The sequence below is a fragment of the Xenopus laevis genome, chromosome 6L, assembly GCF_017654675.1.
Source record: "Xenopus laevis strain J_2021 chromosome 6L, Xenopus_laevis_v10.1, whole genome shotgun sequence".
Classification (NCBI taxonomy): Eukaryota; Metazoa; Chordata; class Amphibia; order Anura; family Pipidae; genus Xenopus; species Xenopus laevis.
The window spans coordinates 63,027,472-63,053,403 of record NC_054381.1 but is presented as its reverse complement, the minus strand read 5'-3'; the positions used below and the strand labels follow the sequence as shown (position 1 = coordinate 63,053,403).

The 25,932-nt window shown below is 38.7% G+C and overlaps 1 protein-coding gene across 3 annotated transcripts; it reads right to left on the bottom strand.

The window, feature by feature from the left end:
• Positions 1 to 20,472, bottom strand: upp1.L (uridine phosphorylase 1 L homeolog). 3 transcript variants are annotated; one of them, XM_018267553.2, is made up of 9 exons: positions 19,904 to 20,165; positions 12,224 to 12,317; positions 10,076 to 10,137; positions 7,381 to 7,492; positions 5,172 to 5,330; positions 4,396 to 4,510; positions 2,671 to 2,880; positions 1,608 to 1,754; positions 1 to 239 (listed from the first exon to the last, which is right to left on the bottom strand). In XM_018267553.2, exons 3-9 carry the CDS (start codon positions 10,126 to 10,128, stop codon positions 100 to 102), a joined length of 936 nt encoding a protein of 311 aa, XP_018123042.1. In that variant the 5' UTR covers positions 10,129 to 10,137; positions 12,224 to 12,317; positions 19,904 to 20,165; the 3' UTR covers positions 1 to 99. The 3 variants fall into 3 exon arrangements, with proteins under 3 accessions (XP_018123042.1, XP_018123043.1, XP_018123041.1); XM_018267554.2 differs by lacking the exons at positions 12,224 to 12,317; positions 19,904 to 20,165 and adding an exon at positions 20,223 to 20,472; XM_018267552.2 differs by lacking the exon at positions 12,224 to 12,317 and having other exon boundaries at positions 19,904 to 20,164.
• Between the last annotated feature and the right edge of the window lie 5,460 nt (positions 20,473 to 25,932).

The following is a 25,932-nucleotide window of genomic DNA, read 5'->3' as shown; positions in this document are numbered from 1 at the left end:
AGTCAAAGTACACAAAAAATAGCTCGAAGTTCGAAGTTTTTCATTTTGAAACTTCACCTCGACCTTTGATAAATCGACCCCTTAGTCTTTGGTCCAGCTTCAGTCTTTGCTCAGATGTTTCTTGATGAAAAAACCAACAAGTTTTTGAGGCCGTTGTTGATAATCCACAAGAACTTCATGTGAGCTTGTGATTTGGTCCCCTTCCAGACGATTCAAAAGTGTAACACATACTACAGCAGCTAGAAAAAGAAACACAATATCAGAAGTTTACTGGCTAGTGTTGTTAATAGTGGCAGTTTTGGGCAAACTATGCTTATGTAGTGTATAAAATATATTTTAGGGGCAGATTTATGGGAGTTTTTTTGAACTCCCATAACTTCGAAATTCGAATAAAAAAAGACCAACTGAAATTTATTAAAAAATTCAACGTTTTTTTCTGCGGGATGATCGTATTCGATACAAAGGATTTTCAAAAAACTTAAATTTTTCAAAGTCCACCAATTGACTCCAAATAGGTTCTAGGAGGTCCCCCATAGGCTAAAACAGCAATTCAGCAGGTTATAGATGCCAAATGGTCGAAGTCAAAGTTTTAAAAAAACAGTACATGATACATTTCAATATTTGAATTTTTGAATTCTTTTCAAATTAGATTCAAATTTGGACTATTCCCTACACAAAAATAGCTCAAAATTCTAATTTTTTTAATTAGAATTTTCAATTCAACCCTTGATAAATCTGAACCTTAATATCAGTAGTACATATTTTAGTCATGCTTTACAGGGGTATAAGAACCTATTATAATAGCTTTTCTGAAGTTGTTATCTGTATTTTCCAGTTTTTCATGGGTGGCACAAGCAAGTCATCTTCTCCATTGACACCCACCTACCTCAAACCTCAAGGGTCAGCATTAATGCATTCTGCCCTTTTTTCTACTTTTTCTTATGAAATCCTGCAGGATCATTTCTATGGCTATGTAACTAGTAATGTGTGGGTCTAGAAAAACTCAACCCACATCTGACCCTAACCTGCAAAACCTTAACCTGCAAAATCTTAAACAGCAAAATGTTGCCATTGTAGGACCCACACCCAACCTGTATCTTCTTGCTCTGTATGCTATTTTGGTGCACACCTCTGGTTCCAAGACAGGGAATCTTTGGGATCAGGGAGGAGAGTATTTAACCAGGCTGACTCACATCCAACCCTAATCTAAAATGGTTGGTCCAATTTCAACCCAAACCCATCCAACCAGTGATGGGTCAATCCGCACATCACTTCTACGCTACTGTATCTCTTACACTGTCAGTCTTGCTTCCATTCAGAAAATGTAACAGGCTTCTGTAATATTTCTTCTCTACAATCAATACTTATTCTGTATATACTGTAGTATGTCTCAAAGTCATGACATTCTTGGCATCCAAAAGCTGCAGTTTGGGCAACCTTGTATCCAAACATCTAACTTGCAGATGAAAGATGGACGCTTAGAGCCACTGCAAACATAAGAGCTACTAGAACATTTTAGCTTCTAGACGTGAAAATCCTATACAGTGCCCCAAACAAAATTCTGTAACTAAAACTCTCAGCTTTTTTTGAAGCACTTGTGTACTTACCTTGCAACCCACTAATATTGCACATTGCTGCAAACACAGAAGACTCCATTTCAATATTTCGTACTCCTGCATCATATGCTGCTTTCAAGTACTGCATTTTTTCTTCCTCTGTGTATGAACAGAATGCTCCATCAAGACGTGCTTGACCTATATTAAAAAAACAATGCAATATCTTACATTAAAGGGCTTATTTATCATCCCTTCAGTATCGTAGTCAGGCAAATCAAATGCAGAAAAAGCTAATTCCCAAACAGATTTTAGCAAAGATTTGTGGTATGGTAGTTTAAAACTGTCAGACATATTTACAGATTTTAATATTACTACAGTTTGTAGTTCTCATAATTATATCGTTTTTTGGCGTTAAAGTACTGTTAAGGGTTTTTGCAACCCAAAATCTAGACAATGTTTTTCATTTGCAGGGTCCATAATAGAATACTTTCAGATTTTTACATGCATTTTACAGATTTCTTTTAGACTCTTTGGGATAATTTGGGATATCAAGGGCACATGTTGTATCAAAATATTTAGCCCCTTGGAATTCACAATTAAAATATTTTGTTTTTGTACCTTAGAACATTTCAGAGATAAGATGCTGTAAAATGCTATTTTTGAGTTGATTTTCACATTTTTTTTAAAAGCACACGTTAACGCATATTTTCAGCTTTGTAGTTTGGAGCCTAAATACTGCACATATACTAGGAATACACAGAATCCAGATTTCAGTTCTGGATTCATGAGAATATCAGCACTTTTCATTTGATTTATTTATCAGATCCTAGGTGCCTTGCTTATCTTAACATGAACCATTGATGAAATGGCACACAATGAGACTGCCAGTATTTAGCCACCGATGAGATTTTCAGATCAGCAGGCAAGCAGGAAAAAACTGTGAGTGCACCAGCTCATCCAGTTTTCTGGGAAATTACTTTATGGATAATAAATCCTATATACTCCCTAATATTGTGCCAATTTAACCTTGGACATATTTGGTTCAATATTATGAACATGAGTTTAAATGTCTGTTTTTAAGGCAAACCATGGAAATATAATTTGACAAAAGTACCTTCATAAAAATCCAGGGTGCACATTGTATTTCCAATGACTGTATTGAACTCGTTGATCTCTTTGCTACACTGAGACAATTCTTGGGCCAGCTCAGAATCCAACTCTGTGTTGCGAACTACAGTTTTTCCAAGAATAATCTGTTCAAATTGAGGTCTAAATGAAGCATCCACAGACTGACTTGTTATTACAACAGAACCTGGTTCCAGACCTAAATGAAAGATCAAAATATTGTATATATCAATGTTTATTAGCAAAATTTGGAAGCATGTTTTAAATATTGATACTATTTTCAAAACCCCTTTTGCCAAATATGTAATGATGAAGCAGACTCTTTTATATGAATATGTCCATCTATTATTTACTAAATGTTTATTGTAAAGTGACCTCCTTTAAAGAGAAGTAAAAAATAATTATGACACAATTAGACAACGCAAAGAAAGTCATACATTCTACAGTATATACCCACCAAACTGATGAGGACAGTAAGAATGTAGGAGCGACTTGGAGTTCACTTAAGATGATTTTATATATGGGAATGTCAGGAATTATGCAGTACTGGCATGGGTTGTTGGCTCTATATCTGAGTGTCTAGCTTACTTCCAATCAATCTTTGTATTCCCTTGCCAATGAATCTGAGTGTATTTTCCCCTCCCTCAACATTTCATACTGGTCAAATTGTCATATAAAGCCTTTTCATGTGGGGCCTTTCTGTATACAAACATGATCAACACATGATGCCTTGTTTACTTATACTAGGCATCGGCATTATCATAATCTATGTATAGAGCACCAGAACACTTACAATAATTTAACACCATCTTCTGTCCATTCGTATTCTCTTTGGGTCTGCTCACCAACATGAAGCTTGCAGGTGCATGCGCAGTCTATGCGGATTCCTGACTATCTCCAACTGCACATGCACCTGCAGGCTCCGTGACAGTGAGCAGACCCAAAGAGGATGCGAATGGATAGAAGGTGGTGCTGAGGGACTCCGCTGCGCTGCTCTGTTTCTTGCGCTCAGGATTCCAAGTAAGTGCATATGTGATAAGTTAATTCACTGACTTATGGAGCCCTTGCATTTCAGGTGTAACAGCTACCTAAGTTTCCCAGAGGATGAAACGCCTTCTATTTATGTCAAAATGCACTTAATTTAATGTTAGGCATGGGGGGTATGTTTCATATATACTACACTATATATAAACCTTTTGTTTCTTCATCTCATACTTTGGGCAAGATTCAATTCAGTGAGAAAAAGGTTTATCATGTGAAAAGTCATGGACTGAGAGAGATGCAATTAAATTCAGAGAAACTTACCTTACAGTTTATCACGTGAAAACTCTATTAAAGTCTATGGGAAAAAACTGGAACTGAATTTGGAGAAACGTTTTTTCTCCTCGAATTTAATCCCGTCCATGAGTTTTCATGTGATAATCCAGGAGATGACTTTTCTAACTGAATTGAATGTGGCCCTTTATCTGAAAACATATCAGTTAGTAATTTAACTATTTGTAGACATTGTAGACTATGTAGACATGTTCCATAGATATTACAAAAGTTCACTTTCTCTCACACACAAGCCACATGTTTTTTTTTAATAATAATTTAACTTAAAAATGAATGTTCTTATATAGTTCATTTACAAATGAGTGTTCTTATAAGGAACCCCATTTCCCTGTATTAACATGTATAATCTTGGTGTGATATTAGAAAAAAAACAAATTACCTATGCCACCAGATGTGCCAATGCGAATAATAGTGACGTTGGTGCATTTGGAATGATACAGCAGCTTTATTAATTCATGGAGCATTATAGATATTGACGGAATTCCCATGCCATGCTATAAAAAAATAAAAAAAGAAACACATAAATGTATTCATTTTGTTATACAACTGGGATGTTTTTCATTAAGTTTTGTATTTTGAAATACAGTACATTTTCATATGCAATTGTGATTTTATATTTAGCTTAGATATTTTTACTACTACTGTAGTTAGACTCAATTGGTAAATCTTAACGGAGATCTTCCGATGGACCCATAGTGCACAATTCCTCACGTGACTGTATGACCCATAGGAAGAATTCCCCACCCAACAGATTCAACTCCTCTCTTATCTTTTCCCATATTAAAGTGGTGGACTGTTTGACTTGAGGTCCCACTGCTTTGCACAATGTGCAGTGCACAATTTCTCTCTTCCAACATGGTATATGTAGTTATTTTTGGCAGTTCAGAGAGAAAAAAGCATTTTTTACAGAAGCCCAGGTAATTGAGCTCATATAAAAAGGAGGGTATTTTCCTTTAACAAAGCTGCTATTGTTATAAGGAAAGGAACATAAGTACATAAATGTGTAACAAAGACTCAGGTGAAAAGACCCTTTTTTACAGAGTTATTTATTAAAAATAACATGATGATGAAATAGTTCTCTGGCTTGCTTACAATGATAGCTATAATTGTATAACTGTTTCTTGCTTTTTTTTAAATTTATACTGTTAAACTTACACTGATAGATAAGACAGGTCCAACTTTATACATTGCATAACGATCAGTTCCTGCACATATATTGGGAATATCAGAGTTGGGGTCACCCAGTGCCAATTCTCCATTTATGTACTGTGCAAATGCTTTCATCCGGGATGGGCTTCCTCCAACACAGACAAACTGGAATACATGAAATGAATATATAATTAAGACAAAAAAATAGAATTCTTTAGCAGAGAAATGGGCTGCAGAGACATAGAGAATAGCCCTGATCAGCTGTTAAAGTAGAAAGCAGTTCCAAAGTACACATAGCAATTATACCTAAGAGCTGCCAGAGAGAAACTGCTTCTCATCAGTCAGCAGTCACCTACAATTTACTTTCAAAAGAAACACAAAAGTCTTCCATGGCATCAGCTGAACGTGAATAATTTTTCAAGCTCAAATTCAGAACTTACGAAAGTATTAAAATAAAATAGCTCTTTGTGAAAAAGATTTTTTAAATGAAAAAATATATTGTTCTTAAGAACGATATACAGTTAGCCTCATTAATGAAAGATGGAGCAAGGTGCAAAGAACCAATGAAAAGTGCAGCATTATCTGAATTTGACAGGTCTGCACGAGGGTACTGTAGGTGGGTACAAGTGGGCATTCCCACGAATGCCCCTTCACTTGTGCATCATTCAGATTTGCAAGCTACAGAAAGATACTGTTGAGGCCTTTTTGCCAAACAGTGCTGTCCTACTAACCTCATAGGTACAGGTGCTCCATGTATTTTAAAAAGACTTGTTCTACAACAGAGGGTTGGTAAATTAGCCTCAGTATACCCATACACAGTATACATAGATTTGAAAGCAGGTTAAAGACACAGTAATTTAAGGATATTGCAAGTAATTGTTCAGTGAATACAGTTGCAGTTAACTACTGGGTTAAGCAAATAATAGATTGAAACAGGTTTGTTGGTTTGTCCTTGCTTAAGGTGGCCATACACGGATAGATCCGCTCGTTTGGCGATGTCGCCAAACGAGCGGATCTCCCTCCGATATGCCCACCTTGAGGTGGGCAATATCGGGCTGATCCGATCGTGGGCCCTAGGGCCCAACGATCGGATCCTAGCGTTCACCAAATGGGCGGTCGGATCGCGGGACCGCATCAACGAACAGATGCGGCCGCGATCCGACGGGATTTTTAATCCCATCCGATCGAGATCTGGCCGACTTTCGGCCAGATCTCGATCGGGGAAGCCCGTCGGGGGCCCCCATACACGGGCCAATAAGCTGCCGACACGGTCTGTCGGCAGCTTTTATCGGCCCGTGTATGGCCACCTTTATGCATAAAGTTGTACATACATGAGTTGAGCCACATGATACTTTGACCATCTGGCCTGCAAGCTGAATGGACAGATACCATATGAGAGGCCATACAGCTGTATGGTTAAGCTTCTGTTTTTCAAGCTGACAACCCAAACAATCAGCTGCTCTTCACATACTTTCTGCTGACCAATAGAAATTTTCCATCATGACAGATTATCCATGATCGACCAGAAACACAGCATTATTTGTCTAAATTTGCCATAAATGCCTATTTGTCAGGTACTGTAGTACGGTTGAATTCAGCCAAACTGCTCAACCAAATCTGGGCAAGTACGTCCAGATTAAGTTCTTGTTTAGATGTCATCTATAAAAAATGGATCACCTGAAAACAATTTTGCTAAACATATCCAGATTTATCAGGAATATTTAAAGAGCAACTTAACCTGTAAATTAACTTCTATAACATGGAAGTAAACGTAACAACACTACAGATGGGCTTCATTTTGGACCTTATTGCAAGAGAAAAATGTGAACTGCTGAAAATATGTATACAATATTTTGCATCTAATAGCTTTTTCTTATTTAAGAAAGCCCGCACAGGGAAAAATACCTAAATACTGACAAACTTTTTCTTATTTAAGAAAGTCAGCTTGGGGAAAAATACCTCAACTAATGAGGTTTTTTTCCACAAACCCTGAATGAGTTCCTTAACTATAGTGGGGGTTCCATCCTGATCGCTCAAGCCAAAAGGCTTGACCAGCCATAAAATGACCCATTAGTGTACAAATATGAATAAATTAAATGTATTTACATTTATTTACATTACTTTTGTTGCTTACTACTTTTAGTTAACACCTTGCACTCCAAACTCGTGTACCTCCTTGTATGTTTTATTTGTATCTTAAAGCATTTTTAATTACCTTTACATCACCAAACATAGCTGGAAAGTCGTGAGTCCCGGTCCCAATATCGAAATGGTACAAAATGTCTTCTTTCATTTTTTCTAGGTGTGGATTATTGATGTGGACAAGACTAAAAGAAAATAGTTAGCCATTATTTATTAGCATGCCCTATTATTTAATACTGAGAATACTGAGAATTGTGTATACTTTGTTGTAAAATGTAAGCCTGTTGGAAGATCCATGACCACACAAAGACACTAGTCTGTGTATAGACAGCTCTTTGACAAACTTCCTATTTTAAAGATAAGAATGCCTCAGTGTAGCAAAGGGGGCAGGTCTATCAGTATGTTATTTTGGGGGTTGTTTAGAGTTGTTTAAAGGTTTTCTTAAAGGAATTGTTCAGTGTAAAAATAAAAACTGGGTAAATAAGATAGGCTGTGCAAAATAAAACATGTTTCTAATATAGTTAGTTAGCCAAAAATGTAATGTATAAAGGCTGGAGTGATTTGATGTATAACATGTCAGTCTGAACACTACTTCCTGCTTTTCAACTCTCTTGGTTTACACTGACTGGTTACCCTGGTTACCAGGCAGTGACCAATCAGAGACTTGAGGGGGGGCACATGGGTCATATCTGTTGCTTTTGAATCTGAGCTGAATGCTGAGGATCAATTACAAACTCACTGAACAGAAATGTACCATGTGGCCCCCCTTCAAGTCACTGACTAGCTCAGAGTTATAGAGCTGAAAAGCAGGAAGTTGGATTCTGGCTGTTTTATTAGACATCTGTTCACTCCAGCCTTTATACATTACATTTTTAGAAACATTTTTTATTTTGCACAGCCTATCTATTTACACAGTTTTTATTTTCACACTGAACTATTCCTTTAAGGTGGCCATACATGTAGAGATTCTCTTGTTTGTCAATTTCGCCAAATGAGCGGATCTCTCCCCATATGCCCACATTGAGGTGGGCGATATCGGGCTGGTCCGATCAATACGACAAGAATTTTAACCCTGCCCAATCGACATCTGGCCGACTTACGGCAGCTTCGGTCAGCTTTTATCGGCCCGTGTATGGCCAGCTTTAGCCATTAAATCTTCTACATTGTACTGACGAGTGCCGACCGTCTAGACTAGAGAGATCTGCACCACCAGGGCAGGAAGAACTGTGGAAAGGGGTAGAGGTGCGGTTCATCTACACACAGCTTTAGCCTTTAACACAGACCAGACTGCTATTGGGTATTCCCCAACAGCAACTGATAAGCTTCAGTTCCACATTTTACCATCTGTGTGACCACTATCACTGCCATACAATTATTCCACTGATCCTATACGTTACAATAGAACATCACCCTGAGCAACAACCTGACCACTTTTCTAACTTATTTTTTGATTTCTGTGGTACATTAAGTTGCAGTTACATTTGAAGAGTTAGGATGATTAAAACATTTAAATACACTGTATAAAAAAGGAAATGTTCTTTTTTCCCTGCCAACAAAATACTTTCCTGTCACTGTACAAAAATATTCTCATGACAAAAATAGCATGACCCCTTCAACTTTCCCATTGGTGAATAAAAATGCCCAAGAGCAGACAAAGGGCCATATTTAGCACAAATGTATTCCTTGCAATACTTGTTTCTCTCACACAACACAACAGGAACATCAAAATGTATTTAGTTACAAGGAAAACCATAAAAGTTCTCAAAGGGGTTGTGAGCCAAATATAAAGTTTAGCATTGTGAGTGTAAATATAATTCTAAGGATTTTTACTATTTACAATAATTTTAATTTTTCAATGATACTTTGTAAATGTGATTACTACTGCAAGCATTATTTGTGGGTTTATCCTGACTACATGTCAGGACAGTAAGGTTGTGGAATGCACTGCCGGGTGATGTTGTGATGGCTGATTCAGTTAATGCCTTTAAGAATGGCTTGGATGATTTTTTGGACAGACATAATATCAAAGGCTATTGTGATACTAAGCTCTATAGTTAGTATAGGTATGGGTAGATAGAATTTAATTAAAAGTAGGGAGGGGTGTTTGTATGGATGCTGGGTTTTCATTTGGAGGGGTTGAACTTGATGGACTTTGTAGTTTTTCAACCCAAGTTAACTATGTAAATATGTAACATTGAAGCCTTATAGTTGTAGTCAGCTCCCCTGGAGTCAAGACTCCAGTTATTACAATAGCATGAGCCACTGTGCACTGTGGAGAAGAAGACAGTGCTACACTATTTTTTGGTACTACTCCCCTCTAAACATGCCCTGCTAGATGAACTGGAATATGAGCTATAAAACTGTTTGCCCAGGAATGTACTTGCATGCCACTCAGTACTGTATAGACTGTTCCTTTATTAAACAGCATTTTCAATAAATATAGGCTAGTGGCTAGTGAATGGTGGTAGCTCTATAATCCAGTCAAAAATCATATATAGAAACCCACCCCCTTGGGAAGCAGTTCCATTAAAAATAAGAAGCAACTACCTACTAGCTGGACACTTTGTGCATACCCTTTTAAGCTGAAGGCATCACCAGCGTTCCCATATTGTATATTTTGTTTAAAAAAAATTTAAATGCTATAATTTCTAACATTTTAATGAAAATACGTCTGCAACTCTCTATTACAAGATGTAAAGCCTTACTATATTATAATATAAAAGCTGAGAAAGTGAGTGCATGATTATTTTTTGGTACACAGCACTTACTTTGATGTTGCTTGGTCATTTTCGGTCTTCTTGGTAGTATGCACAGGTGCCATTTTAGATCTCTGAATGAAAACACACAATCATGTTTTACTTAAGGGACCACTTTATAAAATATATTACAAGGTATAACAAATCCTATCACTAAAATTGGGTAATTTTCATTTCATTAGAACCTGCTTCTGCCCATTTTCCGTCTGAATAAAAGGAGTGTGTTTAGAAAATGTACTACATGTGTTAAAATATGCATGTTCCAAGATTAACTGCATATAACAGATATAGGGTGTGGTAGAGTCACAAGGAAAAGGAGGAAAAGGGTCACTCTAGCTTTTAGTTTATCCCCAGGGACTGAGAAAGGCTCCAGGAAGGGAGTTATTAAACAGAGAATCAGTGCTCTGTTTAAAGAGTTTCGTAACCAGGGACTCCATTCCGCAGATCCATTGGAGTTCACCTTCCACAGGAAAACTGTTCTGTGGAAAGACTATTTATAGTTAATTAAAATATAAAGTTAATTAGAATGGGAGAGTGTGTCTCTCAGCAGGGCAAAGCAGGTAGGAAACCTGGCTGTGTAAAGAACTCCCAGAGGAGCTGGAAGTGCTGCCTGTGACTGCCTGAAGCAGAAAGTGACCCGGGACCGTGAGTGGGTAAAGCTGGTGAGCCTGGCTACAAGAGTGAAGGAAGCCAGAAAGCTGAAATCTTTAACAGGAAAGAGTCCTGTGAGTAAGGGGTGAGCCAAACAATACTGCTTTGTTGTGCTGGTCGTCCACAAGGAGCCCAGTCTACTCAGGGACTGCTTCAAAGTGTGAAGTTAGTGCCCAGTGGGCAAGGATTTATTTTTATGGTTTGTTTGTTTGGTAACAATGGCCATCCCTGATTCTGTGCATAATTGACTGTGTTTGTTTAAAAGTGGGAAAATAAACCTGTGTTTTCCTTAAAGAAGCCTGTGTCCCTGTTTTTCTGTTCCTTTATACTATGCTGCCTGCCTACCATTGACTAATTCCCCCAACGTTACCTGTGCAAGCTGCCACAGATTGCCACAAGGGTCACATTACATCTTTAAACCTTTGAATGTTTAGTCTCGTATTCATCTTTCACAGAGAAACTTTTTGCAATACCACTATATATGGTTTTCTCAAATGGGCTGTTCAAACATTTTTGAACAGTGGTTCCCAAACCTATGCTCAGAACCTTTCTTAGTTGTATAAAGTATAGGTATTTAACTAAATTAAACTCCTAATTCACATTTCGTACAACATATTTTTGTGTAATAGACAGGACCTTGTACTTGATCCAAATTAAAATATAATAAATCCTTACTTGAAGCAGAACCAGACTATTGGGTATATTTAGGGGCCCATTCATTAAGTTCGAGTGAAGGAATAGAAGAAAAAAAACGTCAAATTTCTAAGTGTTTTTTTGGCTACTTCGACCATCGAATGGGCTACTTTGACCTTCGACTACGAATTAGAATCGAACGATTCGAACTAAAAATCGTTCGACTATTTGACCATTTGATAGTCGAAGTACTGTCTCTTTAAGAAAAAACTTCGACCCCCTAGTTCGCCACCTAAAAGCTACCGAACTCAGTGTTAGTCTATGGGGAAGGTCCCCATTGGCTTGGCTAACTTTTTTTTGTCGAAGGATAATCCTTCGATCGTTCGATCGAAGTATTTGCGCAAAATCCTTCGACTTCGATATTCGAAGCCGAAGGATTTTCATTCCCCAGTCGAATATCAAGGGTTAATTAACCCCCGATATTCGACCCTTGATGCATTTGCCCCTTAATGTTTACAAATTTATTTTCTAGACTTAAAGGTATGAAGATCCAAATTATGGAACGATCCATCATCCAGAAAATCCCAGGAAAAGGTATGAAGATCCAAATTATGGAACGATCCATCATCCAGAAAATCCCAGGTTCCAAGCATTCTTTATAATAGCTCCCATACCTGTATGATAATTTTCATTCATTCAGGTCATGAGCTACAATTTTTAGTAGACTAAAGTCTAAAAACAACTGGACTTTCTGAGTTTTTTTTTAAACATTTCACCGCTCATCTGAGAGGCTTCTTCAGTTTAACTGAATGGTAGTGAATTCCCCCATCATTCAAAGTCACAGACATCCAATCACTATGTTTCCAGTGAACTTACTCAGTTGTTTGCTGAAAATGTAGACAACATCAGATTGGTGTAATTCATATTCAGATTTGTGCAGAGAAATCTCCAAATTACCTACAGGGTCATTCTGTAAAAATATGTAAGTCCCATTTGTACAAAACTGCCATAGAGTAGCATCATTTTGTATTAGTATTAGTATAATTATACAACAAAAATAATCCCATGGGTTTTATGAAAAGCATAGTACAAACCAGGGTTCAACTTTTAGGTAAATTTTTTAATTGATTCATGGGCATATGTTCAGCATGCATTTCAGCCAGAATTTATGTCATGAGTTAGGGGCACATTTACTTAGCTCGAGTGAAGGAATAGAATAAAAAATACTTTGAATTTTGAATGTTTTTTTTGGCTACTTCGACCATCGAATTGGTTACTTCGAACTTCGACTACGACTTTGAATCGAACGATTTGAACTAAAAATCATTTGACTATTCCACCATTCAATAGTCTAAGTACGGTCTCTTTAAAAAAAACTTCGACCCCCTACTTCGCCACCTAAAACCTACCGAGTATCAGTGTTAGCCTATGGGGAAGGTCCCCATAGGCTTTGCAAGGTTTTTTTGATCAAAGGAAAATCGTTCAATCGATGAATTAAAATCCTTCGAATCGTTCGATTTGAAGGATTTAATCGTTCAATCGAAAGATTTTTCCTTCGATCGTACGAACGAAGGAAATGCGGTAAATCCTTCTACTTCGATATTCGAAGTCGAAGGATTTTACTTTGACGGTCGAATATCGAAGGTTCATTAGCCCTCGATATTCGACCCTTAGTAAATGTGCCCCTTAGTATTAGAAAAGGGGAAAGACATTTAAATGAGTGATTATACCTACAGATGTTAAGTACTGCTAAGATCTGCATTAAATCTACATAGGCACAGTGAAATTTATGTCCTAGAACAGACGTTAATATCATAAAGAACATGTACAAAACACAAGATTAGTATAATCAGTATATGTGTCTTAATTAAGACACTACAGGAGGAAACAAGTGACATCCACAGAAATATAAAGAATTAGGATTTTTTCCATGCAGCACTGAACTGGCAGTTTGCCTATGCAATTTTTGTTCAGTCTTGCTTATAATGAACCTTGTTACAGTCTTTAAAGGGATACTGCTCCAGCAGAATTCTGCACTGAAATCCATTTCTCAAAAGAGCAAACAGATTTTTTTATATTCAATTTTGAAATCTGACATGGGGCTAGACATATTGTCAATTTCCCAGCTGCCCCAAGTCATGTGACTTGTGCTCTGATAAACTTCAATCACTCTTTACTGCTGTACTGCAAGATAGAGTGATATTACCCCCTCCCTTTTCCACCCAGCAGCCAAACAAAAGAACAATGGGAAGGTAACCAGATAGCAGCTCCCTAACATAAGATAACAGCTGCCTGGTAGATCTAAGAACAACACTCAATAGTAAAAACCCATGTCCCACTGAGACACATTCAGTTACATTGAGAAGGAAAAACAGAGCCTGCCAGAAAGCATTTCTCTCCTAAAGTGCAGCTGGGAAATTGACAATATGTCTAGCCCCATGTCAGATTTCAAAATTGAATATAAAAAAATCTGTTTACTCTTTTGAGAAATGGATTTCAGTGCAGAATTCTGCTGGAGTAGCACTATTAACTGATGCGTTTTGAAAAAAACATGTTTTCCGATGACAGGATCTCTTTAAAGGAAAACTATACCCTCAAAATGAATACTTAAGCAACAGATAGTTTATATCAAATTGAATGACATATTAAAGAATTTTACCAAAATGGAATATATATTTACATAAATATTGCCCTTTTACATCTCTTGCCTTGAACCACCATTTCGTGACTCTATCTGTGCTGCCTAAGAGATCACCTGACCAGAAATACTACAACACTAACTGTAACAGGAAGAAGTGAGGAAGCAAAAGGCAGAACTCTGTCTGTTAATTGGCTCATGTGACCTTACATGTGGTTTTATGTGTGCACAGTGAATCTTACGATCTCAGGGGGTAGCCCTTATTTTTTAAAATGGCAATTTTCTATTTATGATTACCCAATGGCACATACTACTAAAAATGTATATTATTATGATAATGGTTCATTTACATGAAAGCAGGGTTTTACACATGAGCTGTTTTACTCAGTATCTTTTAATAGAGACCTACATTGTTTGGGGGGTATAGTTTTCCTTTAAAAATTCTAGCATCCCTATATTCATTATTACTAAAACACCTTCACTACTACCTCTCCATACACCTGACACAATAAATCCTCCCAGGGCCGGACTTGGAGGCCACGGGCCCACTGGTGCTGCTGTCCCAGGTCCTTCCTCCGGACCCTTGCCGCCTGCCGATCATGTGCGGGTTTTGATGCGTGTACGTGTTTTTGACGCATGTGCACTTTTTTTGCCACACCCCAGAGAGGAGGTTGCGGCAGGCAGATTATCCAGGGTGCGGGTCTGAGCCGGGGCCCAACAGGTTTTTTCCCGGTGTCCCGCCGGCCCAGTCCAATATCCTCCTAGTGGGTACTGAAGGAAAGTGATATCATCACAGTATTTTGAAACTACTTGTGTTGAAATCAAATAAAACAACAATCAAAAAATAACATTTTGCATAGATTACGCAAATGCACGTGTAAATGGAAAGGGAATCATTTATATAGTTCTTTTCTTCCAGGGGACTCAAGGCACGTAAACAGCAATCAAGGCAGCCATTATAGGCACACTAAGTATGCCAGGACACCGGTTGAGGGTAAGAACCAGAGTTTGCATGAGATCCAACATAAAAGATTCAGTGAGAACCAGCAGTGCACAGAATATATGGCACAGACAGACATTGCTTTCAATACCAATATGACTTACACTTAACTTTTATAACACTACTACAATTATTTAATACATATTGACAATTTGCTTAGAATTACATTTGCTTTTAAAATATTATATATATGTTATATTTGGGTTTACAACCCTAGCCCCTACTGCCCCAGATCTTGAGCAGATCCTAGCCCACCGCACCTGCCGCTCAGACCCATCAGCCGCCATCCGGAACCATGGCAACATGCTGGAGTCCGGATGTCTGTGGCTGTGCCCAAATGGAAATAGGAAGGTAGCTGAGCCAGATAGGAAGGATCTACTGTTTCCTCTCAACTAGTGCATAGTTAGTTTAGTTTGGAGCGAGAAGACGGATAGGTGGGGGGCACAAAATTTCCTCTGTGGAGGGGCAGTCCAAAACTCTAGATGTGTTACTTTTTAACCTGAAGCTAGATGTGATTTCTGATGTTTGCATCATACTGCAAATCTGACCCATCACTGCACTTTTGGAAATCACATTAGGCATCACTATATATCAGTGAGTGCCTACAGATCCAACTTTTTATTTAAACCATTTGTCCCCAGTCTCCCATTGTAGGGTGGATGCTGGCTCAAAAATGGACACATGATGCTATTTAGAGACTTTAAGTAAAAATGTTAATGTAATATAAACTTCACCTTGAAAATGAGAAACTTTAGAATGATCAGTTAAAAACTCTACACCAATTTTAAAATAATCAAGTTATTTTTCACTATCAAGTTCACTTCAAGTTACTTGTCTAGGCAGAGAGAACAAACTGATATATTTGCCCGAACTGCCAGTCAAACTCTGATTCCTGTATTCTCCTGCAAAACAGAGCGAGATTGCTGAGAATGCATAGTTAAGAGACATTTAATTATTTCAAAATGATACAGAATTTTAAATTGACATATAGAAAGAAAGTTTCTTTTTTCCATGAGATGAAGTTCATACATGTATGGGATCTGTTATCCAGGGGTTTTCCTGACAGGTAGATTGGCTCTCCATACCTTAAGTACAGTATACAGTACAAAAAATCATTTACACATTAATTAAACCCAACAAAACTGTTTTGCCACCTATAAGGATTAATTATATCTTAGTTGGGATCGAGTACAAGGTACTGTTTTATTATTACTGAGAAAAAGGTAATCTTTTTTTAAAAAATAGAATTATTTGATTAAAATGGAGTCTGTGGGAGATTGCCCTACTGTAATTTAGAGCATAACATTTTCATTTTCAAAGTAGTTCAGATTGGGATCTCACGGCTTTTAATGAAATGTTTAAAACATATAACAAGGGGAGAAGACCACTATGGTTATATGAACAGGTGGAATGCTAGAAAGCTGGGGTAAGATGAATAAAAAAACATGAAAAGCAGCTACAACTAAAAAAAACTGAAGCCTGTTAAAAATGGCAAAAGAGCCTCACATGCCAAATACGAACTAAACAAGTGGTGCCTACCACTCACATCAACTCCTCCTCTTCTATTTATCTGCTGAATGAGGAGTACAAAAGCTGAAATTCAATATAACTGAATGCCCTCATTGTGCTCTCCCTAGTTTAAGGGTATAGTATTATGGTACAATACCAAACTTAAATAACTGGTATTATACACTATAAATTGATATGACTACTAATGTTTTTCGTTTGTCACATTAACTCTATAGACATGTTGGCACCTATTTCACAGGCTGTGCAAATAAACTGTGACCAAATAAACCACACGTCACCATTTGACCAACAGGCATAGCCATGTAAAAAATGGCATCTTTTTTCTGTGTAAAGTTATTCCACGTAAAATTCCAGCATTAAAAGCAGCTGATGCTTGAAAATGCTGTGTAAAAAAAGAGTGACCCTACAGCGAAAAAAAAAGGCTTTTTATAGTGTTTTTTTTTATTGAAGGAATTTACTTGCTTTTCACAGTTTTCCAAAAGACTTGAATGGGGTACACCATAATATAACGGTGTAAAATAAGTGCACAAAATACAGTGGTCAGACGGTTTAAAAGAAAAGAAACAGTTTTATAAATAAACCATTCTTTTGTCATTTTTGAATTTCCAGCAGTAAGTTAAAGACCTTTCAAGTATTCAATTTCCAAAAGTCAATTATGAAGCCACTTAGAATTATTTTCAGTCTTGCAATACAGTAATTGTTAGTCTTAAAGCTGTTTTAAGGTGTAGTTAACGTGTTTGTTTTAAGGTGTAGTTAACGTGCTTATTTTGTTTAAAAAGTTTGGTGCTTCCGGTCTGGTTTGCCGCACCTGACATGTGTCATCGACAGCCATATTGACTAAACAAGATTAAGCAATAGCACTGCACACAAAGAAAACATGAGGGGAACTATCATGAACATTTTGGGCCAGATTTATCAAGGGTAGAATTGAAAATTTTAATTCAAAATTTGATTTGAGTTTTTTAAAAAAAAAAATAATTTGTTATACAAGATTTATCATACTCTGGCCCTTAAGAGCTCAAATTAGACTATTCACCACCTAAAACCTGCCAAATTGCTGTTTAAGTCAAAGGGAGATGTCCAGGGATCAATTCTGAGTTGTTTGGAGCCTTCCTGACATTCAAGTTTTTTTCAGAGTTAAAACTCGAATAGAATTTTCAAATTGATCCTATTCACCCGAGTTTAAAAAATTTGATTTCAATAATAAATTTCGATTGGTCAAATTTTGAGTTCCTGACATGAATTCAAAATTCAACCTTTGATAAACGTGCCTCTTAATATAAGATTCATCATACTGAAATAATACATTTTGTAAATATAATCATTTAAAAATTCTGAATTGTTTCTTAAATAATCAAGTTACTCTTCACTCTCCCCCTCTCAGAATCTGTCTCTCCTAATGCAGGAGTTGGGAGTCTGATTTTGAATGACAGCTAAATCCAACATATCTTTTTAGGGGGAATCCTTATGCCTAGTAGATGTATTAAGAGCTCACCAGAAATCTCTACATGCAGGAGTTGTGCCAAAGATTTTATTTTGCTAGATTTTGTTTGTACTGTAATCAGTTGACTGAGCTCTAATACATCTGCTAGGAAAAGGGGAGCCCCTGAAAATATATATTCGATCTAACGCTCAATGAAAATCTGACATCCAAATCCTGCATGGAGACGGAATGAACAGAAACAGATGCTGAGAGTGGGATAGTGAACATAAATGTGATTATTTCAGAGACAGTACAGAATTTATATTTGATTACATTTCTAAAATGTATTTTAATATGATTAAATATATATATTTTTTTCATTTTCATTGCTCTCCGTTCCTTACACTTTCCTGAATAAAGCACTTTTTTGTGTTGAGCAGTGCTGTATTCATGAGAGGTAGGCTGAGGGAGGCGTGTAAGTGTCCCCATCCCCTATCTGCCCCTAACCTGTACTTCATTTACATGGCTGGAACTAGGGGGAGACAGTCTCGTGCCTAGGGTGCAAAGCTGGGGGGGGGGGGTGCCACGCACGTATCTTCTCTGCCTCCTACCCCTAGTTTTCTCTACCTGTCCTTGGACTAGCGCCTATTAGCGCATACATGTGTGCACCTATTCAGCGCCACGACTGGCGGCCCAGTGCTGGTGTAATATAGGGAGAAGTAGGGGGTACAGGATGAAGGGAGCCCTGTCCTTTCATCCAAATCAAGATGCAGAGCACAGCAACACCCCAAATGAAAGTGCTTTGTATATGAGCATCATGGGGTGAGATTTCGCACCCATACCGCTATATGTAATAAAAGGAGCCAAGTTTGCCCAGGAGCAGTAAATTCTAAACAGATGACTAGTAAATGCTCACAAGGCAGCTTCGGGCAACTTTGTACAAATTAAGTGTCACATATTTTTCCACTAGCGATTTACTTTTTTGCCGTTGCGAAAGCATTTGCAGGAGATGTATCGTGGGCTATTAATCTCTTTGTCTGCCATTGCCCTAAAGGCTACGTGTTGCTGTTACCCTTTTCATAAATTTGTATCTTTGTGTTCGTGTGTAAACAAAAAGAAAAATATCAGAATATCTAAAGAAGCCTGTTTCCTAATACAGTATTTTCTGCTACAAGAACTTTGTATAGGTGAGGATTTCAGACTTTGGTAGTCAAGTCTACCTTTGTAGTGACCAATGTGTATAAGAAACGGATCCGCACACACACTGATTAATGCAGTCGGGGAATATCCCCTTTTATTCAGCCACCAAACATCATGATGTTTGGTGGTTGAATAAAAGGGGATATTCCCGACTGCATTAATCAGTGTGTTTACGGATCCGTTTCTTATACACATTGGTTGCTAAGGGACCCGGCCGGGTCAACGGAAGGAACGCACCACCAACTGCAGGATTGGTGAACTACACGTGTGCGGTAGGAGAATTACATTGTACCTTTGTAGTGAAACATTTGAGGCTGCATAGCTCATAACAAACACATATATATATATATATATATATATATATATATATATATATATATATATATATATATATATATATATATATAAACTGTCAGTGTACTGTTAAGGGGAGCCAGAGGAATAAATAAGCACGTCCCCCAATCACATCCTCAGTCAGGCCCCCCATTTACAGCCTGTGGTGATGGCCTATAACCAGCTTGTCATCAATACCTTTAATGAATATAAATCCAGCACCTCTTTTACATAAACACCATAAAAACCATAAAGTAAATATGTATTAGTAAAATATTATTACCCCCCATTCAACTAAAAATGATATTTTATATGTATTGCTGGACACATTTCAATTACAGTTTGTAACAATGAATATTAACAGTATATATCTGTCCCAAATTGCAGGATACGAAAGGACTTTTTACACTACAGCTTGGCCAGTAAAATTACCTTTCTTCAAGGAAGTCAAATTCCAGCTGCTGCTGCTTCCAAACCTGTTCTATTGGGGACACTTGCTACCTGGCCGACTCCCACTCCCTCCTTGCTGGCTCTGCTCTTCGGTACTGTAGTTACTATCTAGCAGGCAGGGCAGGTACTCCGGGCGAGGCTGGCGGTTTTGTCACAAGAATGAGGTGCACCCGGTGCGCACAGAATTGTAGTAACAGGGCAGAACCTATGCAGTGTTTGTTCGCCTATCCCTGATACTTCTGGGAAAACCACGCCCACTGAAATGTCCCATCAGTTGACAAGGTTGCATTCATGTACTTACTGTACGTGCAGCTGTGTGTTGCCTTTTCCTTGTTGTGACGTCCCGCAGCTCTACAGCTCAGCCAACTGCATCCCTGATAAGAACCAATTAATCCACGCATTGTTTGCATTCATAATGCTAATGTTTTAATCATGCACATCACGTTGCCATATTGTGGTTCGTTTGTTTCTGCTATCTGACAGCTGCCGTGACCTTCCCACAGGTCACCATCGTACGGCACGTCCCACTGCTGCAGCTCCTCGGTGGCCTCTGTTGTTATGTGACGTCGCGTCACAGATGGTTGTACAGTACCAGAAGCGCTTGGGGAATGAGCGAGGTTGTTGTGTCACTGAGGTTACTAGGTGTTGGTCGGGGAATTAAAAAGAAACGTTCTAAATATACCACTAATATAATCAGTGTATAATCTGTAGTTAGCATATTCTAGTATCAGAATATCAATATAAAAAATACATAGACATGTGAATGAATATTTGTCTTGGTACTGACTCTATAGCTTTGAGATTTCCTTGAGGTATACCAGTGGTGTAACTAGATGTTACTGGGTCCAACAGCGAATTCATTTCATTCCCCCAATATACCCAGAGACTTTCCTGTTTTATCAATATATGTTGAAATTGCTTTTAATTAGGAGCTCATGGGGATGCTATACCTCCTGGGCCCCTGCTTCCTCTGTAGTTATGTCCAGTGGGGTAACAATATAGGAAGCAGACTCCGAAGTCGCTGGGGGCCTGGAGAAAAGGGGGCCCAGACCTTGGGGTCAGCTTCCTCTATAGTTTGGGGTCAGCTTCAGCCTGCGATGGAAGGCACTCGTCAGAGACAGGCCAAGCAGACCAAGCACCCTAGGCAGTCCAGCCAGCCAGCTCAGCCCCTCCTTTCCCCCTTCACGCATGCATACCCAGTAACATCACAAGCACATGCACCGTAATGTCACTCGAGCGCGCATGTGGGGGCGCATAGCGCAAGCAAAGGTCCAGGTGGGTTCGGTCTAGGGGTAGGCAGAAGAGGTAGCTGCCAAACGCCCCCCAATGATTGCACCCTAGGCAGCTGCCTCTTCTGCCCTCCCCTTAGTTCCAGCCCTGGCACGCGTGCTCTTGAACAGGCGGGAGGGGAGAGCCAGAAAGCTGCTGCCTGCAGTCAGCACGGGCCCCTTCAAAGATTTTGTCGCGCATGGGGGGTGTCGTCCAGGAGTTGTTAGCAGGAGGGACTGTAGAGCCAGGGAGCTGCTCCCTGCAGTCAGCGATGGGCCACTTCAATGATTTTTTTGCCAGGGGGCGGGGCGATCCAGAGTTGTTAGCGGGCATGAGGGGAGAGCTGGGGAAGCTGCTCCCTGCAGTTAGGGCATACCTCCCGACATTTTGGAAATAAAAAGAGGGACAAAAAAGCTGGCACGCGTAGCTTGGCAAAAACGTTTTGACCAGGCCCATTTTTGTGGCCACACCCAATTACCATGTTCATTTTAAAAAATTTGTCAGGTTATGAAAGTTTGAACATATTTCTGTGGTTTTTTTCAGTTATTACAGTTTTGCTAATGAAGGTGAATTGCCCTTTAAGCTGTGAGTCTAACTTTCACCAAGTGACCTGTTATTTTATATTGTTACAATTACTTATTTGCTTATCTTGAAATTGTCTGCTGCTCTGGCTGTTCTGGGCTCTCTGCCAAAAGCCAATTAAGTTAGAAACATTGTTTCTTTTTCTGGCTGTTTAGTGCAGAGAAAAACGGGACTTTCCAGTACAAACAAGGGACTGCGTTTTGAGCTGTTAAAAGAGGGACTGTCCCTCTAAAAACTGGACAGTTGGGAGATATGCGTTAGGGTTGCCACCTATTCTGGAAAAAAATACCGCCCTTCCTATATATTTCTCTTTTTTCTCTATTAAAGGAACAGTAACGTCAAAAAATAAAAGTGTTTTTAAGTAATGAAAATATAATGCAGTGTTGCCCTGCACTCATAAAACTGGTGTGTTTGCCTCAGAAACACTACTATTGTTTAAATAAGCTGCTGTGTAGCAATGGGGGCAGCCATTCAAATGAGAAAAGGCTTAGGTTACACATCAGATAGTAGTTAAGCTCTGTCTGTCTAATGGTGTTATCTGTTATCCATTAGTTATCCTGTGCCATATAGCCGTTTTTCAATTTCCGCCATTGCTCCACAGCAGCTTGTTTATATGAACTATAGTATTGTTTCTGAAGCAAACACATCGGTTTTACCAGTGCAGGGCAACACTACATGATATTTTCATTACTTTAAAACACTTACATTCTTTGATGTTACTGTTCCTTTAATAACATTGGGATCAACCATAATTTTTACCAGAATAGGCAGTAAAACACCGGCCAGGTAGCAACCCTATCTACAGTCAGTGCCAGGGCCCCTCAAAGAATTTTCGCAGGGTGGACCGGCCTGGATTGGTTGGTTGTTATGGCACTAGTTACTCCACTGAGGTATACATTCCCTAATGATGCTTTTATTCACATTCTATGCCATGAAGTAAAGCACTCACCTAGTACAGCTTGAAGCGATTTATTCAGCCACTTTTTACCACAGTGAACATTGAACAACCTTTTAAGGGGGTCACAAAAACTTTCTCCTCGTCAGGGAACCCCCCCCCCAACCATGTTCTGTTCACTGCTGAAGAATTCACTTTAAAAAGTACTAGGTAAGTGGTTTACTTCATTTTTTGTACTTAAATTGGAATATTATGTGATGTGGCACTAGCCGTGCATCTAGAAGTAGTGCAACTAAAAAATGTCTGCACTTAAAAGTGTGGGGAATGTTCCCATTCAACAAATTGAACTGTTTAGTCACATTCTTACACAGAGGAAGTTGTAATTCAAGTTCTTTCAGCCTAATGTTTAATTTAGAAATGCATAACTTCCAGTATGTGCAGTGTAATCCTCTGGCTGCTAATAAAACAATGCAACCAGAACAACCCAAGGAAATCCATATTAGGAGATCTACATTGTCCTACATTTCAGTGAGTGTTCCAATAAACATTTTAAATGATGCCTGATAAAAAAATATGATAAAACTTGTGTAACGATATTGGATGCATATGCAATTGGATTAGAAGACCACCAATCCCCTATGGTCCCAATATAATACAAGTATGTGACCTGTTAAGCAAAATGCTTGGGACCTGGGTTTTTCCCTGTAGTGACCCATAGGGTTAACGTGTCCCCTATGGCTTTAATTCCCTAGACTTCTTCATTTCCCTAGTTGCTGGGCAGAGGCCCATGTAGCTAGATGTGATTTGCATAGGTGTGCTATTGGCCAGGAGGTGCTGTGACCACACCCGGTATAGTGAGAGAGAAGGGGTGGGTCTAGGCTCTCTGGCTGCTGGCTGCTGATCCAGCTGGGTGTGCCCAAGGGAGCCTATGTACAGCAAGACCCAGAAAAGCCATGTGCTCTAGAGGAACCAGCACCTCTAGAGATAAGTCGGGGAGCAGGGAGTCTGGGATTGTGATTGGCTAGTGATTGGCAGGGATATATCTGTAAAAGACTCTCTAGGAGAGTGAGATAGAGAGTACAGATAGTAAGAGCAGCTTGGCTCCAACTAGGAGGGATAGCAAGGAGGTAGCTCTTCTCTCAGGCAAGACTGGCCTGTAGATAGGGACACAGCCTAATAGGGATTAGGTCTAGTGAGTTCCCTGATCCCCTGTGTGAGGATCCAGGTCAAGGTGCTGAGATCATGAGGGTGGCTCTATCCAGGTGGACGCTATCGCCTCAGGGAGTTCCACTGTGCTGTCTCTGGAGGAAATTCCCCGGCATCTACGTTGGAAGCTCTGTGTGAGCAGGTGTGTGAGCGGGGTGTGCCTATATATGCTGCCAATGCCATTGTACTGATGTAAGTAAACCTGTGGATTATTTGTCTTGGACAAATAAAAGTTATTCTGTTATACTGCAAGAACCTCCTGGCGCCCATTATTCCTATTTTTAAGCACAGTAGCCTGTGGTAGTTGCAGTTGCACTACACCACTCCGTGAATCTTCCATTTAGCGAAGGCCCTAGCCTGGGGTGTTTGAGTCACATGTAACCCATGCTCTAAGCGCTAGCTGGACATTAACCCCTTTTTGGTCTGCTTAGCCAAGTTAGCATTACATCCCAATAAGGGATCTTTCCATAATTTTGATCACCATACCTTAAGTCTACTAAAAAATCATTTCAAAATTAAATAAGCCCAATAAGAGTCTTTTGCCTCTTATAAGAATTCATGATATCTTATTTAGGATCAAGTACAAGTTACTGTTGTATTATTACAGAGAAATATTTGAAATATTTGATTAAAATGTCATCTATGGGAGATGGCCTTTCCGTATTTTGGAACTTTCTGGATAACGGATCCCATACCTGTACTTGATAAATGATTGTGTATATGTGGAACTGTATGAGCAGTTCTGATTTAATGCATGAACTGTGAAAGCTTTTTATTGTGTTTATTTCAGAGAGGTAGCTTTTCTGGCTTTTTTTTTCCTTTTGTACACTCTTGCACATTTTGCACATATTTACAAACTCAAATTTAGACTTTTTAGAACAGTTCTTCATTTTATAATTTTACCTATTCCCCAAAAACTGTTGATTTCACAGCGTGACTATTGGATCAAGCATTCTGACCACTAACCATGCTGTCTGTTGTTTTGATCAGTTGTATTTAATTTTGTATTGCAATATTTGTATTGCAATTTTTTATTCGTCAGAATGTGCACTTCCCAAAAATATATGGTTTATGGAGGTCTTTGTACTGTTAGGGTTCCTGCAGCACATAATACATTATAATAGTCAGGGAGCTTTCTTCACAGAAGGGAAATTGGCAGCCAAGAAAATTCATATGCACTATTTTCACTTTGGATCCATACCTGCCAGCTGCTTGGTATATCTATGCATATTGGGCATCAAACTGTTCAGTAGACCCTTGGTGTTCACATTTAGGGTGTTTTTCCAATTTTATGTAAGAAATTGTGTGAAATAAATGCATCAAATTGCAATATTTTTAGGCAATTTTTAGAAATGTCATAAAAAACGATGCCTTTAGTTTAGCTTTGCAGTATGGTAGTTTGGCGTACAAAGATATAATTACCTATTTTGTATTCATTAGAATGGGTACTTTACAAACATATATGTTATTGGGGGGCTTTGTACTGTTCGGGGGTCTTGCAGAACATAATATACAACAAGGGGGCTTTGTTTACAGAATTGCAGTTTGGAGTTGAAAGACACAATTACCCATTTTGGATTCATGTCAGAATGTGTACTTTCCAAAAGCATGGTCTGGGGGAGTCTTTATACTGCTAGGGGGTCTTGTGGCACATAATATGCAGTCAGGAGGCTTTGTCACAGAAGGCATATTGGCAACCCATTTTGCATTCGTCAAAATTTGTGCTTTCCAGTAATGTAGTTTTCTACGGTAAACCTACTGTTAATGGATTTTTTGGCCTTGAAATCAGAAGTATGCAGTTTTGTGGAGCACAAAATGTTCAAAATGGTCTGGCAATAAAAGAACCAAATCAGACAAATTGGCTGGCAGTGAAAGGGTTAAACACTTACGTTTTTCCATTGGCTGGTACAATTTTCTCTGAACCAGCGGTGCCAGCCCAGAGAAAAAACTTTCTGATTTACATTAATGGAATTCAACATTTTGGCACCCACCAGTGAAATATTCTTTAATAAGGTTGGGCACTATTCCTCTGTCAATTTATTCCACTTCATCTCAGCTG

Excerpts from the sequence above, each read along its gene's own strand:
- upp1.L (XM_018267554.2), bottom strand. The coding sequence starts at position 10,128 with ATGGCACCTGTGCATACTACCAAGAAGACCGAAAATGACCAAGCAACA. Across the intron at positions 7,493-10,075 it reads AATGACCAAGCAACATCAAA|TCTTGTCCACATCAATAATC; the intron begins GTAAGTGCTGTG and ends ATTTTCTTTTAG. Across the intron at positions 2,881-4,395 it reads TGGCACATCTGGTGGCATAG|GTCTGGAACCAGGTTCTGTT; the intron begins GTAATTTGTTTT and ends TCTTTCATTTAG.